Source organism: Triturus cristatus, chromosome 3_1 (assembly GCF_964204655.1).
Source record: "Triturus cristatus chromosome 3_1, aTriCri1.1, whole genome shotgun sequence".
Taxonomy (NCBI): Eukaryota; Metazoa; Chordata; class Amphibia; order Caudata; family Salamandridae; genus Triturus; species Triturus cristatus.
The window spans coordinates 621,987,574-622,004,700 of NC_140583.1; the positions used below are offsets into that span (position 1 = coordinate 621,987,574).

The window sequence follows — 17,127 nt, forward strand, 5'->3', positions numbered from 1 at the left end:
CTAGACAGAATATCTCTATTCCTCGTTATTTGTAAGCAGAGAATACCTCCAAAAGAACCAATATCGAACAACTAGTGTTCGGACAATCAATCAATCAATCAATGGGGAGATAAAGATAGGCACGACGGGTTACAACGGGGACAAAAGTCTGCGTTACCTACCCTTCACTATTTGCAAAGACTAGACAGAATATTTCTATTCTACGTTATTTGCAAACAGAGAATATCTCAAAGAGCACTATTCTTCAAAACAATCAATGTTCGGACAATCAATCAGTGGGGAGATAAAGATAGGCACGACGGGTTTCAACGGGGACAAAAGTCTGCGTTACCTACCCTTCACTATCTGCAAAGGGAGAGAGAGAGTATTTCTACTCCTCCCCGTTTGTAGACAGCGAATATCTCAAAGAGAACAATCAATGAGCAATACTAGTATTCCAAAGCTTCAAACAATCAATCAATTATTTCGCAATTTGTCGTGTATCACGACCTCACCCGGACCGCGTGGACAGTTTCTCGTCTTCCGCCTCCAGCGCCCGATCGTCCTCTACTCTCCGTATTTGCCGCGGCACTCCTGATGGTTCCCAGTCAGGACCGTAGATCACTCGAGAGAGGTCTGCTCGGAACCAGTGAAGTTCGGATGATCGGCTGCCAGACGAGGGTCTATTGGGCAGGAGCTCTCCCGATCGTTGCAGTCGTTCACTCTGTCGTCAGGACCTCTCCCACTGGATCCACGTGTCGCTGATGGGCCCCACGCTTGGGACGCCAATTGTTAAATGGTAGCGGCAGTTTCAGTCGATAACCCTTCAAGTATTGCCCGGCGGTAATCGCCTCTCATACCACTCGATAATTTACCAATGAAAGAGGCAGGCGCCGGAGACTGGAAGGCAGGAAACAAAGTTTTATTCCGTTGGAGCAGAACACATCAGATCAGACAGCAAGGTATCGTCACGAGGTGCTCTAACTGCATCTCTGAGGCCTGGCCTCTTATACACAGGTTTATTGCTTTATTACACATGGTACATTCTTATTGAGACCTTGATGTACGGAAAGACATTCCTTGGAACCCCCACTTCAAGCTCGTTCCCACACATATCTACAGTAGAAGTCCCCACCCCACCCACAGTAGGAGATGGCTATCACGCAGCTGGATATTCCGCCAATTCCCGGGGGTGTGTGCAACCGGCCGGGTCTCAGGGGGTAGGGGCTTTGATTCACCGTAATCCCTGTGGGGTGTTTCCCTTACAGTAGGGGCAATAAACTGCATCCGCAGGGCTAGGTGATGGCCTGGGATCGGTTCGGACAATGGGGCGCAGAGGAAGGGGGTTTATCAAAGAGGGGCATGACCATGTATGGGATGTCGGTCAGGTGTGGGATGTGGTTCCATGGCAGGGTCGCGCTGAATGAGAGGGTTTATGGCCCGTGTATGAGAGCGGGGGTGGCCGGCGCGCGGGGGATGCTCGCAGCGCCAGGGGAAAGCGCTGGCGATCGAGAATGAGCGGGGAGAGAGTGGGGTGCCTAAAATGGCGGCCGTGCATTCGCTGTGCGTGACGCTGGGGAGAGGCAAGATGGCGCAGATAATGTTCAGTTACAAGCTAAATTTCCACACCCAAAGTCAGGGCGCAATCGCTACTCCCCGCCACCTGCGGTGAAAATTCCACCCGGCCTGTCGGTTTTCGCGTGGCGCACCCCCCTCCGAGCGGTGCAGCACAGGGCTCTTCTCTTCAGCTAAGCGACTATGGCCCCCCCCCCCCCCCCCGACACCCAGCTTGTTTTGATAGAATGTCAGCCCAGAAGATGGCCTCCATCGCCAGGGTAACCACCCTCCTCGTGGAGCTCCTGTATCCAGCCAGAAACCAGCGGCCTAGCCACCGTCCCGGTCAGTGGTGCCCAATTTGCAATGGAGGGGAGGCAGCAATGAAGCGGCGTATGTACTATTAAGGAAGGCACCAGGCGTTAAAATCTCGCCCCAAATAATGCGGTCCTCCACGCAACCAGGGCTCCAATGTTAGATTCCAGGGGACTGCGCCTGCCGGGGATATTCCCTTCATCGACTGTGCCCCCAACAAATCAGCAAGTCCAGCATGGAGAAGGTGTCATCCTTCAGAAGCAGTGGGCAGAGCCGGAGACACGTGACCCTCACCCTGGAACAGCCGGACGCAATCTTTGCCTCCTCAAAACGCAGCCCCGCACCACAGGGGGTCGCTCTCACACTTGACCCTCTCTTCACGCGCTTCCAGGCTTGTTATGTCCATCAGAGCTTGCACCCACAAATCATGAGGCCTCATCCAAGGGCCCGGTCCTGACAATGCGCACTAAAGGCCTCAAGCGCTCCACCCAGGGCCACGCGGAGCGCAGGCGTTCAGCTGTCAGGTCTCCGGGACCCCCACCGCTCAAAACATGAAGGGCCAACTCACTCTGGCACCCAGGGACCTGCACCAGTATCTGGAGATCTTACCGGCCTGGACACCGGAGCCGCGCCAAATCCCTCGACCAGGCCGTCTTCAGGGCCTGCCACTCCCGGGCTCTCGATCCTCCAGGGGCCATCCGGGGGGGAAATCACAGCCGAAATAGGCCAAAGCCTCGGCCTCGCGTTAATCTGGCCCGCCGAGCCGCCACCCTCTCAGCGGCGGGCCTCTCGGCCAGAGTCCAGTCTGTGGAGCTTCGCAAAAATGGCAGCAGCGATCCGCTCCAAACTCAGACCAAGTGTTGGTGGGCACCTACTCAGCACTTCTAGGGCAGTGGGGCAGGAATCAGGCGGGAGGTGCAAAAAAAACAGATGGTTCGGGAGTGGCGCCTGGAGCTAATCTACCGAGCAGCCATTCCCGTCGGTGGCTAGCCACGCCCCCCCATTCAGACATTTCTAATCAAAACTGAATTTGGGAGCATAATAAGAGTAGCTCAGGGTGAGACAATGCGGGGAGTTCGTTGTAGCACTTGGATCACCATGTTCCAAACTCTCCTGCCTTGCTATGCTCAAAAACTAGGAAAGTCCCAGCCTTCCTCCAGTCACTTGAACAAGTCTGGCTACATTATAAGCAAAAGGTTATTATTATTTGTTGTGTTTAAAAACATTTTTATTGATTTCAAAACAAAACCAAGCAGGTACAACCCTAGTGATGCACACACCAATAACTGAATAGACAGGAGCATCATGTAAAATTGGGGAAAACAGGCATACATGCAGACAGTGTGCAGAAGCAACCAGACATGTCATGGTATGCGAAGGCCAAAATGATTCAACCAAGGAACCCATTTCTTCCGTTGTCTGACAGGACACCCCCTGGTTTGTAAATCACCTTTAGGACATAAAATCATTCACCTATTCCCCTTAACCAAGCATCAAGGGGGATAGAGAAGATGGGGAATTTCAGGTTGTCAGTAGTGTGTAGTGTCACGATTGACTGGAAGGAATCCCATGCCCACTAGGGACCACGTTCAATGTGAGCCCTCCTTGTTCTCCATAATTTCTAGAAGACAGATTTTTGGGGAGCCTTCAATTGAAAGTCCCAAGAGACCTCTGAGGCGGTCTCTAATCTCTTGCCAATAAGTCTGGATCCCTGGACAATTTTACAACATGAGGAGGAAGTCAACCTTTTCTTAACCATATCTTTGACACATCAAGGAATGATTTCTGTTCGGTTTCCACAACTTCCCTGGAGTAAAATAATTCTGTGTAGAATTTTAAATGGGATGAGCTACATATAAGATGGAACTGCAAATTCCAGAGGTGCAGTCTTCGCCTTCTCCAACCCTCATCCTCCAGGTCTCCCCGAGACATTCTCCCAACAAGATCGTAAATCCTTGAACCAATCAGGACCATTAATCAGTAGTGATCAGTAAATCTGCAAGATACCCCTCCACCAGACACCCCTCCTACCCAGTGAGTCAACCACTATCTTAGCATCCCGGGGCTATATTCTGGAATAGCCTTCAGATCGGCACGGCGATACTCCAGAGCATGTCGTAGTTGGGGATATCCAAAGAGCTAGGACAAGTGGAATTCAAACTCCTCTCTCCAAAGGAATTAATAGGACTGGATACTCATATATCCCCAGGCTGGATATTCCAATGATATCCCATTTTCAGAACCCCTCCAGCCTAGCCAAATGCACCAAATGTCTGCCAAGCCGCACAGGCGTTTTTTCTGTTAATTTGCCCTTCCACTCAGTTCAGTGTAGGGCCATCTATCAGCAGGCTTTCAAAAATAATTTATATTTAGGTTTTTGAAAAACAAAAGGAAAAAACGATGCAAAAAACTAAGCACAGTTATTCAGCACTTCAATTATATATCCATCACAATTTCTCATCCACCACCACCCAGAGTCTACAACAATCACTTTCCACATTGTAAGTTATGTCATCAGATACCAATATGCTTAATGCGTTGTTTTTAACTTTGCTAAAGGAGACAAGCCTTCCAGGCTACCACATTCTACTTATGTGAGGGTTCAGACAGCACTAAGGGAGCAAGTGCCAGTTCCGAGTGTCTCCCGTCAGGGGCTACTTGATTGTGATCTGTTGGCGTGTCTGTCTGCTTGAAGTGTACCGGAGTGAATTTGTAATTTCCGCCCATAGAGCCAGATCTGCGGCGGCTCTCTCATAATTTCTCCCTTTCCTCATACCCCTCTCCTCAGCTAAGTCGCACTCCCATCCCATGTTTCCCATCCGTGCAGAAACGGTGGGTGCCCTGGGAGAGAACTAATGTATTGATAGTCCACTTTATCCTGTTTCCTAACCACGAACCCAGGGTAGCAAATCTATTAGCACCTTCCCCTTCTTTGGTTTTGAAAACAGTTCTTGAACATGACCTCGAACACAATGGCTGTCATCTGTTTCAGGTGCCTGCCCGGATCCTCCCAGTGGCTCCAAATAGAATTACACACCCATATCACGTGTCTGAAAGTAACATTTCTCTCACCACACTTTTTACAGACAGGGGAGGGGATGTATTCTTTCAGCAGTTGAGCACAACTTCAGTCAGGTGAGGCAGGGAGTCTGGAGTAGCAAAGAGCCAGGCCGCTGAGCAGTTCTAATTCCAAGCTGATGGCACGGTCAGATCTGCACTTCCCGCACCAGTCGTTTATGGCAACTAACCCTGAGGCCTGGTTGCACAAACACACGTCTGTCACAGTGTGCCCACCCTCAGATACTGTCTAGACGCATTTATTCCTGGGTCGTTTCCCCACCCAAAGGAAATAGTGAGACAGGGCTAGCATTGCGTCACAGAATTGTTCAGGGATCCGTGATGGTAATTTTTTGATTACGTCAAGGATTTTAGGGAGGCTCCAAAAAAGGAACTATTCTCAAAATCGAGAGAAGGACAGTATTCAATCCCTGAAGAACTCTCCATCTAAAAAGGAAACGTAAAGTTTCCAGCACAGTTCTTATACGAGGCCGACATACATACCCAAATACGTAACGGTGTGGGTTGGGTGCTCAGTGGAAATGCCAGCTGGTCCCTCCTCCTTGTATTTTTATTGTGTTTATTGAGTTTTAAAAGCCTAAACACAGTCCACTGCATTGCACGTTTTTACAGTCACGTTACATTGTACACACAGAAGTAGTTAGTTTAAATCTAACGGTAACAGACGACATGTCAGATATACATTAAAGACAGCTGATGGCTTACCTACTGGCCTCTTACTTTGTGTATCCAATTATTATGTGCTGTACTTCTTTCTGTTAGAAACTAATCTAGCAATTCAATGATTAAACTGGTGTCAGGGCCCAAGTGTGGGAGATGTTATCAGGGTGCACAAGTATCTGGCTTGTAGTTGTGTATGCAGTACATTCATGGGATCTGTCATAATTTTCACTCGACTCTCTGCTTCAGTCCACTTACCTAATTCTCATCTCCTTTGTGTTAGGTTTGTGGGATATCGGATTGCTACTGCTGGGCCAATTGTTGATTTAATAAGCGTTAGATCTATAATCAACATTCATATTTGTTTTTCTTAGTTTGTTTTCTTAATCCCAGGAGGAAGGCTCCCGGAGTGTTTTCTAGATGTACATTAACCACTTTGTCTATTTGTGTGTCCGATTCCCCAGAGCAGACGTATTTCAGTGCTAGTCCACAACATGTGGTATAAGGGCTTGTGATCATGGCTCCTCTTCAACATTTATCTGGGGCCGCGCAATATATTTTGTATAGACGGCTGGGAGTCCCATATATCCTATATAGTATGTCATATTGTAACAATCTGCATCTACTGTTTTTTTACACCATTTTCAGGTATGCAATGATTTGTTTCCATTCTTGGCCAAATATGTTCCTGTTTAAATCTGTACCCAGGTATCTCTTAGACCTTGTAAGCGTGTCTGTATCATCTGCTTTTCTGGCAATTACCCAGTCCCAATACCATTTCCAGCTCAGCATGGGTTTAGGAGCCTTTTTCATTTTAAGGCAATGTTTTCTTTATCATATGGATCAAGGCATTAAAGTTATGAATTGGCCTGTCGGGACGGGATATCACTGCTGTCGTGATTAGAATGTGTGCAGGTCTGTGCAGCATCTTTAATTTTGCACAGCGTTCTGTGCCGACAGTGGTCAGCTCACAGGATGGATGCAAGAAAACACTAGTCAACAGTGGCTTTTCGCTAAACATCTCCTGTATAGGACGAGCCGCAGGAGATGGTGGTTCAGTGGACCACTGTCCAACTAAAATGCAGTTTTTAAGTCCAAAAACTATCTATAGCTTGGTAATGGCTAATCTATGCCTCTGGCTTCCCCACATGAAATCCATCAGCACAGCATTTGCAAAAAGCACCGGGGCAGGTACAACAGTATGGCGGCAAACAGATAAAAGAAGCGGGGTATTGGCACCCTCTAGCCAATGGCTATTATCCCCATCACTTAAAGGGTGGATTTCTTCTGGTACGTCACATAAGAGCAAGCACTAAAATAGTTTTCTGCGGATTTCCACCTATCAAGGCAGCTTCCAGAAGCAAATTCTGCCCGCCAAATATTTGAAGTTTTCGCATTCCCATTTCAGTGGAATTTGGGCTAGTTGCTGTATGCCCAATTCACTTAGTGATTCAGGAGGATATATAGACAAGGTTGCCTCTTGTTTTTATGTAACCCATATATATTGTCTCTCCTGTATGTATAGGCACAATGACTGACGTATACCAGTTAACAACAAGGCTGGAGGCTTCCCCATACAAATTCAAGATCCCTCTGAATCAGAGCCCTCTATCATGGGTACGGGAGGAAGAGAAGCACGGCATCAGCATATTGTGACACTGTCTTCCAGGCCTTCCTCCCACTGAAATCTCTGCACTAAGCCATCCGTTCCTATTCAGACAGCGAGGGCTCCCATTAGCAGAGCAAAAATTAGGCATGAAAGAGGGCACCCCTGCCTGGTGTCAACTGGCAATGGGCAAGATAGGCCAGTTGACATGAACCTGAGCTCAGGGGGCTTGTTAGTAGAACGCAGAAATAAGCCATGAATATCAAACCAAAAATTCATCCTCCGCATGACCCGCAAGAAACATCTGCATTGTGTAGCCTTTTCGAAGTCAATCAAGATTAGCACGTAAGGACTAGGAAACTTATGGGCACAGGACAATGCAAACTTCCGTCACTACAGACAGCGAACTGTGCATTTGGCATGAAGCTGCTGTGGTTGTGATGAATCAGAGAAGAGAAAACCTGAACCAATCTGTGTTGATCAGTGAGATGAGGTGGTAAGAGACATAGCTGTAAAGTGGACACATTTTTCTTAATATAACGGATATGGCCGGCCCTCGGAGGTCCCCTGGAAAGGTACCTATTGTTAAAACTATCTAAAAGGTGGGGGTGTCAGGAGAGTAGCTTGCCTCTTAAAGAACCAAATCGAAAAATTGCTGGGGGTGAATGTCTTGCTGGGTGCATGGCACTCATTGCTTCTATAACCTCCTCCTTGAATGGGGAATCGACCTTCCCTTCTCCGAGTGCAGCAGCCACGCATCAGCAAAAAGCAACATCGGTTTTCCAGCTGGTCAGAAGGTGGGCCACAAAATTGAAAGTATGTTAGGATATAGCACACACAAATATTATGGCTACGATATTTTTATAGCACATCACCACCTTCGTGCATCCGGACCAGGCGGGATTCATGCTTCAGCGGGCAACCAGACATTACATACGGAGGGCGCAAGTGGCAGTAGCGACTGTACAAAAGACGGGACAGCCGGCGGCCTTACTGCTGGCGGACATGGATAGAGCGTTTGACTCCCTCAGCTGGGTTTATCTCTTTGCATTGCTCCGCAGACTTAATCTGGGTCCCCGGTTTCTTTCTTACATAACGGTCCTTGACACGGACCTCACGGCGGCGGTGCGAGTCCCCTTGGGACGCGGAACGAGGCAGGGATGCCCTTTGTCCCCATATCTTTTCGCTCTTGCTATGAAGCCGCTGGCTAGGTGGATACACATGGACGCGCAGGTTCGGGGGTTTGAATGAGCCACGGGCCTGTCCGATCGGATTGCGCTATATGCAAACGATGTTCTCCTCTTTCTTACGGATGTGGACAGGACTGGGCCACCACTCCTGCGCATTATGCAGGTTTTCGGGGAAACGTCGGGCTTGTACATGAACCCTCGCAAGTCCACCTTGTGGGCGCTAGGCGAGCGCACGAAAATGGGGGCATGGGCCTCTTCAGTTCAGTCGGCGGTGGGGGGACTGAAATATTTGGGGGTGTTCTTGACAGATGTGCCAGCGGTCTCCTGGGAGCGGAATGTGGCCCCAGTATGGGAGCGCGTCCGCTCCGATATCAAAATCTGGTCTCGTATGCCCTTGACTCTGTATGGGCGATCGGCAATATTTAAAATGGTGGCGCTCCCTCGACTCCTATATCAGCTACAGAACCACCCGTATAAGATTTAGCCCGGCTGGTTCAGACAGGTGAATTCGGTTCTAGGGCAATTCCTGTGGGAGGGGGGTAAGGTGCGCGTGGCTATACGGACGTGCTTCCTGTCCACCTACTGTGGAGGGCTGGCAACCTCGGATATTCTATCATATTATCAAGCTTCACATCTTCTAGTCCTTAACGAATGGTGGTACGGGGACAGGGGAGACCCGGCATATGCGCTGGAACGGCAGCTTCTGGGACGCCACACGCTGCATACACTCCTCTACTCGGCGTCCCTGAGGGGTGCGCTGCCCCCGGTCACACAGGTAGTGTTTCAAATCTGGAGGCAGGCCTTGCGCCGTATGGGATGGTGGCAGACCTTGACTCGGGAGACTCCCCTGTGGCACAATGGGCGTTTACCCCACTTGGCGGCCCTACAAGGGTTTAAGGGATGGGATGACATTGGCATCTCCACGCTGGGAGACGTAATGCGAAAGACGACACTCAAATCTTTCCATGAGCTACAGCAGGAATTCCATATGCCGCGTGAGCAATTTTTTCGATATCTCCAGCTGAGGCACGCCCTGTCGCCCGCACTGGTGGGACTGGAATCGCTTCCTGACTTCAGCCCATTGGAGGCGAAAGTCTTCATGGGGGAATCTGCCAGATAAAAAAAATTCCAGGATCTATCAATCCCTGGTTACACACCGCTCCCCCACACTGAGCAAACTTCGGGGGGACTGGGAGGCAGATGTGGGCGCTCTGGAGGAAGAGGATTGGAGGGAGGCGCTGGCCGCCCCGCGAGGTGCTGCCATAGCCATGAGGCTCCGGTTGGTTCAATTTAAATACCTGCACCGGGTGTACTTCACGAGGGTGCGGCTGTGGCGGGCGGGGCTGATTGCATCCCCGGAGTGCCTGAGGTGTGGCAGGGAAGAGGGCACATTCTTTCACACTATCTGGCAGTGCGCTTCCCTTGATCGATTCTGGAGGGGAGTGTTGGCGTGCCTCTCGGAAGTACTGGGGTGGGAGCTCCCCCGCTCGCCACGGCTGGCTCTACTCCATGTCATGGAGGATATAGGGGGTAATATATACAAACGTCATCTCTTGCTGCTGGGACTCACTCTGGCCAAGCGGGATATTGCAAGGGAGTGGAAGGCGGCACGAGACCCCTCCATGTTGAGATGGAAGAACGGCCTGGACTTCTGTATGGGGCTGGAGCGGCCCGTTTGAGGCCAGGGGGTGCCCACGCAAACACTTTAAGATCTGGAAACGATGGGCAGATTACCGTGGAATTGGGCTGGAACCTCCCGCAGAGAGGGAGATCAATCCATAGGGGCAGCTATTCACGGACGTTGGTGGTCCTGGGGGGGCAGTGCAGGGGTGCGTATGCTGCGAGGGGAGAGCGGGATGGACGGAAGGGGGAGAGTAAGGCTAGCGGTAGGAAGTGCGATCTTTGGGGGTTGGGACGGGAGTTGGGGAGTTATTGAATATACAACTGTCTATTGCCTCTATGTACATGTATAAAGGATTTGGCAGACGTCTCTGGGTTACGGGGCTCTGCATGGTGATGGCTATATTGACATAATAAAATGTTTTAAAAAATAAAAAATATCGTAGCCAACATATTACCATAAAATTGTGAAGCTGAATGTATATGTAGGTAATTGTAAAGGCGCCCTCCCCCATACAGTAGAAAATGTGAGACTCGGTCCGCTTAGCAAAGAAGGAGCGACTTGGCCAGTGCGAGTTGCTTATAAACCACATCTTAAACTAGATGATTTAGATACAGCAGAATTAAAAACACTATATATAGATCTAGTAAAACTTTACAGAAACCTCACGCAATACATTATCGAACACTGACAGGTAACCCTTAGCGGACGGCTCAGCTGCACAACCACAACTGTCTGTTATGGGTATCAGCCCTCAGACGCGGAATGCCATTATGGGAAAGGTTCCCACTAGTCGAGAGCAAATTCAGTTCTGGATAGCACAGAAAACAAGCCATCTTGAAGCGGTTGTTCCCCATAAGGGCCAGCAGGACAAAGACAGAATATTAACATTTTATTTGCCAATGGGGATGGCTCCCCCGGTGGAAGATTGTGCTACTTGGGGTACAGTCTTTGCGGCAGTTTACACAAGAACTCATGGTACCTCTTCAATAGCAGTTTTATCTGAGGTACTTAAACAAGTAAGTACAGGGCAGGACCTGCCTTGGAATGGGGATTAAACTGATGGACAATTTTGCCGCAGTATCAACCATTATGTCAAGTAACGTAAGGGAGAAGCAGCAGCATTGGCTATACACCAACACCTGAGGGAGTTCACTCTTGCACAGCAGGAGCAGGAATTGCCTATAATTATCGGAGAAACGTATGCGATGCTTGGTAGAGAATTTGTGAGCCAGACCTGGGAAACCACAGGTTAAGAGTACATCTGGAAAGGATAACTCTAAGCAAGCACCCAATTGTTCTAAGAAGACAAGCATTTGCAATGCAATAGGTCTCGCATTTACCCAAGTTTGAGCTATTGGCATTGTAAATGACATTTTATTTATGTTTTGGTTTTTAAAACATAAATAAAAGGCATTGTCATTTACAATGCTAATGGCTAAAACGCTCGCAAATGCGAGACTTATTGCATTCCAAATACTTGTTATGTGTCTGGAGCTGTACAAAGTGCTATTCACAAATTAAAAAGTAAACCAGGAGAGAAGGACTGGAGAGGAGGGGTGATGATTGGGTGAAAACAAGTGCTTGTGTTTTTAGCTGATCCTCGTTAGTTTGCAAGCAAGTAACGAGGATCAGCTGAAAACAGAAGCGCTATTTAAACAATGACACAACTTTTTTCCCCCATGTAGAGTTATGATATTGGGGGCTGCTTACCTTACCCGCGCCCTGGGGAAGTTCACAGATCCTTTATTTTGCTCATCCCCCTCGTCCATGGCCAAGCTGCGAGCCTCAAACTGACTAAGGCGGGTGTTGGGCAGGAGCACTGGCTGCCACCGGAGTTGAGGTAGCGCCTTGTGTGCTGCAGCCTGCAGAGGCAGAGGTTGTGAGGGCTGCCCAATTATTGAAAAAGACCGCAACAAATAACGCAAACACTATAAAGATGACACTGCGTCCAGTGAAAAAAAAAAAGCAAGGGACACGAAAGGCATTGATAGAGGAAGGATGGAGGAGGGAGTGGGAACAATGGCGCCCGCAGATTTCCTGAACGTGACACGTACATGCAGCGGGGGAAGCATATTTAGGTGAAAGCGCGGCATGGGGAGCTTTATAAAAAAAATACTTTAAGGTAAATACGGCGAGCCGCATATAAATAAAGCTGCGCTCGCCATTAAACTGAAAGTACAGGTTCAAAAATTATAGGCATTTGACACCATAATTGAAACATGAAGGAGGGAGGGGGAAGCAGCTATAACACAGGGAGCAAGCGTTCTGCAGTCGGCCGTAAAAAGAGAGCCGGGCACAAGAGAATAAGTAAGACTGATGTTTGTAAGCAATATGGAGATTTTAAAGTTCAGTAATGCTGACATTTTTAAGCAATGCTGATAGGATGGAATATTTACAAGCAATGCGTAAATGTTAAAGCACTTTAAAAAAAGGCTGATATTTCTTGTCCTGGAGTGGTGCGTATGTGTATGCGTGCGCGCGCACATTCAGCTCTTTCTCAAAGCACATACTCGTGCTTGTGGTGCGCTGCTGTGCACTCCCGCAAGGCGTATGTCGCCACAAGCACGAGTATGTGCTTTGTAAAAAGAGCTGCACGACGGCTAAAGGTCTCCTATGCAGTGCATGCGCTCTGCGTAGGCGAGACCTAAAAAAGGGACAATAACGGGGTAAGTCTTCTCAGCAGGAAACCACGGACAACAAATACAATTTGAGAAACCGTGATAATATTAGAAAGCCCGACAGGTAACAGGATACTGATACACGTTCCTCTCGTACCTTTCAGGATTCATCCGATACGCGTTCGGAGAGAGGTGGATAGTCAGAGTGCAGATCTGAAGAACGTGTGAAGCTGAAAAGGGAAACATATCGCACTTCAGACTACATCCTTTAAGAGGACAAACAAAAGACTCCTAAACCTCAATTCAAAAAGAAGAAGGTAGCTGAAATTAAAATAAGACATGCCTAGGTTACTGAGGACTCTGCTTCTGAACGGGGGTAGTGAGCAGTGACAATACTGGACAGCACGGCAGAAGTTACAATAACTCGCCGGAACCTGATGGATTATCTAGTGATATTAGCTCTGAATGAGCATATCATGGTTGGAAAACCCTGATACAAGGGTAAGTGTAACGGTACAAATGGAGGGGGACATACCCAGGAACATCAAGGCTCTCTTCTCGGACATATGTTTGCGATGTTCTTCTGGCTGCATAGGATTGGCCACCTGAGTTCGTAATGGAATGCCCACTGGGAGAAACAGTAATTTTACCTGCTTTCTCTGACCTCGTTCCAGAGTCAGTTAAACATTCATATGTGCAGGAGTGGGCGTTAGAGCTAGCTCCAGCACTTTACCGCAATCATGTTGGGTGGGATGATGAGTCACCTCATCACAAGATCCCATTTAAATCAGCTCCTCAACCCCAGAGACAGTACTCAATAAAATATGAAGCTAAAAAACAAGTTAGGGAAATCCTAGAAAACTTGAATACAAGGGTGTAATAGAAAATTGCACCTGATCAATGAATAATCCCTTGTTTCCCGTAATGAAACCGGACAATTCATATCGTCTAGTTTCAGACTACAGACATTTGAACATTTCCACACACACATCTGCAATACATTTGCAGTAAAAAATGCACATAGTGCCGCACTGATTAATAACTTGGTGCGGAAGAAATACAAAACAACACTAGAGATCTCAAATGGATTTTTCTGCCAGAATAAAGCACCTGCAAGCAGATATTTGACCGTGTTTACAGCGCTCGGGTTCCTAGCGCAAATTTTGCCACTTACCTCAATGGTAAAAGAGCAGTCCTCGGCTGTTCTCAGCCTGGGTAACAGAGATCCTTCAAACTTTTGATGAGGAGGCATTGTCCTATGTAGAGGATATTTATCGGACGGTCGATGAGTTAATGGAACACTTGGCTAGAGTGAACCACATAATTCTTGGGTTTGCTCACCTGGGTTACAAATTTATTTTAATAAATCAAAAATCAAAAATTGCCTCCCTCAATGTGCTGTTTCTAGGATAGAAGTTGTCAAATGAAGGCAAAAGCCTGGCAGTGCATTTTTTAGAAAAATGCACACTGCTCCAACCTACAACTAATCTGAAGAGAATACAATCCATTTTAGGATTTCTAAATGTTGGCAGAACATACATTTTGGATCACGCTGAACGAGTAAAACCATTCTACGATTTATTCAGACGAGATTTTTCAATCAACCATTGGACACAGGAACATACAAATATTTTACGTTCCATACAAGCTGCTATGGAAGCTTCCAAACATTTACACACACATGTAAACACAACTAACGTGGTGATCCGCGTAGTCGATGGGCCAAACTGGTACACCTATATCACTTCCAAATAAGGTGATACGGTATATATTGCATAAAAGTCACATTTGTATATGAACGCTGAATTGCGTTTTGCACCCACTGAGAAAATTCTCACAGTAGTACAAACTGCTGTAATGAGAAAGAGAGAGAACTGGCTCAGGGTAAGCAAATAATTGTTGTGAACCCTGTATCGCCCTTGGAGGCCCTTACTAAAGCAAGCGTTCCAAATGCAAAAGCATTACATCCATGATGGATTCAATGGGCTAACTCTCTCACTGCAACAGATGTAGATTACAGATTCGATTCTACACTACAAACACAAGCATTCTTGCAGTATGTACAAGAATATCCTCTGCTGAATGAAAAAATGGCTCTAGATAGAAATGAATACATCATTTATACCAATGGATCTGCTCAACCTGCTGTAGGGACACAACACCAATATTCAACTGCATGCACAATCATAAATGAGTGCATGCATGACGGAAAGTTCAGTCCTTAAAAAACACACACTCAGTAACTAGGGCACTGTACAGCGCAGCTGGCAGAATCTCGAAGCTCTAATACTGGCACTACAAAGTACGGATCACGAATTCCTCACACTTATAGCGTGTGATTCATACTACTGTGTCCAGTCCTATAATGAATATCTTCGCTATTAGGGCCAAGATAGATTTCGAGATTCCAAGGGTTGCACAACGAAGCACACGTTGCTTTATGAACCAGTGGCTAAGCTGAAAGAATGCTTGCAGTGGCCTCATGTTATCCACACATTGAGTTATCAATGTGCTGGCGTTCACATTGAAGGAATCCATGGCTGCTGAAGCCGCTAAGGTAACAGTCCGCCCTGCTCTGGCGACTGCAATCACTCGTTCAAGTACGAGAATAGACAGAGACATCATGGTGGCTGTCAATGCTGCTCGCAACGACACCCACCTTGCGATGGGCTTTCCACTCAAGTACTCGAAAAAATTAGATGCAGAAAACATTCTGTATGGTTAAGATTCCAGGAGTGGGGGATAGAGTAAGACGAAACACTTATGGCAGATTGGGTTTAATACTAGCTAAACATGAGGGTTTGTGCGTCAGCATACACAGGGGTCACTGCTACAGTTTCATTACTGAAGTAGCGCTATTGGTTGCCTGGTCCAGACCAAGGACTTTGGGGTGGGGGCGGGCAGAGTGGTGGACGTTTTGGAAAATCTTTTCTTTTTGGCTAGGGTAAAGTATGCTCTAAGTCGGGCTTCTCCAATGAGTAGCTCGTGAGCTACTGGTAACTCTCCACATACCTCTAGGTGGCTCTCCTGTGGGTAGCCCAACCTACTAACTCAGAAGCCTTTCCTTGGTTTAATGAATATATGTGTACCAAAACTGTAAAGTGAGTATTCAAGACATAAATATGTGTATCTTCAGAAATCATAAGATGATGATTGGAGAAAAATGGTAGAAAATCCCAAATATATTTGAAGCTGATATTTGAGCAATCAATCATGCAGGGTTGGGGAGAAATGTTACTAATACTGCTGCCTTGGTGTAAGAGACATTACAGCTATGTTTGGACAACTCCTTTTGTACATTACTGCTGGCAACTGGTCCAATACTGAGATGATCACTGCTCGAACTATTACGTAGGCAGAGATGGCAAATTGTGAGAACAAATGAGAATAAACACGCAATCATCTTTTACTTCCCTGGACAAGGAGGGAAGCTGCATTTTGAATGTGCTGCAGTCTGGTTTCAAGTTAGGCAGGGAGATCAAGGTACAATGTAAATTGATACTTGTATAGCGCACTACTCACCCGCAAGGGTCTCAAGGCGCTTGTACGAATACCGCTGTGGAACCCATCCTGGCTTTCCCTGTGGATTGGTATAGGCACCGAGGCGAGAATTATCAGGTCAGTGGAATTTTGAGCCCAAGACCCGCCGAGGAGGGGAATTGAACCCTGATCCCAGGCCAGACATCTGCATCAAGGTCTGCCGCTCTAACCATTGAGCCACACTTCTCCACCATTGAGCCACACTTCTCCACAATGAACTGCAGTTGTTCGGGTGAGATTTAATGAAAGCCTTTAATACTGTTGTGTGGTAATCTGAAGAACTGAAGGAAGGATAGGAATAACCTTTCTAAAGGCAAAACCATAACGAACAGACGCAATTTTGGAAATTTGTTTCCCGAGTGAGAGCAGACCATGAAAATTAAAGCCTAGATTCTAGGCAGAAACTGCCGAATCGGGAGAAAAGCCCTATTTGGATGTCCGCCATCTTGGGATCTAGATCGACAATTTACCAGATAGTATCACTTCAAGCTTAACTGCATGCAAACACATGGAGCTAGCATAAACATCCTAGTCAGTATTTAAAATGTATTGAAAGATGGGAACATTCTGCGGCTTGTCCTTTTCACAAGAGGGCATGCATTCTGCAGTTCTAGGTGCAGTGTACTTTAAACCACTGAAACTAGGATGTTGGGTGATAAAAGTATGAAGAATGAACACACTTATATCTGAGCCCAGCTGGAACTTTCCTTTCAGAGACTGAGGACTCTCAGTATCACTACTTTATTTGAAAGATGAGGAAACCAGTCTCGCTTACCTTCTCCTCTGGATCAGGGGTGCAGAGTATTTTTGCTGCCCAAAATGAAAGAGAGTTTTCTGAGCTTAAGTGCTGGGAGTTCTCTGTGGACAGACTGGCATCTACAAAACAAAATTTGGAATACTATCATTGTTTAAGCAACTGTGATCAATCACCTTCTAGTGAGTTCTCTACTGTGGAACATTCGT

At 47.3% G+C, this 17,127-nt stretch overlaps 1 protein-coding gene across 1 annotated transcript in view; it reads right to left on the reverse strand.

Annotated features, from left to right (window-relative positions):
- LOC146860652 (uncharacterized) overlaps positions 1-17,127 on the reverse strand; it is a 172,781-nt gene that overhangs the window by 105,653 nt on the left and 50,001 nt on the right. Inside the window, exon 5 of the mRNA XM_085644579.1 lies at positions 16,940-17,040. Within this exon, the coding sequence (XP_085500705.1) occupies positions 16,940-17,040 (101 nt within the window). The remainder of the gene's footprint in view (positions 1-16,939; positions 17,041-17,127) is intronic.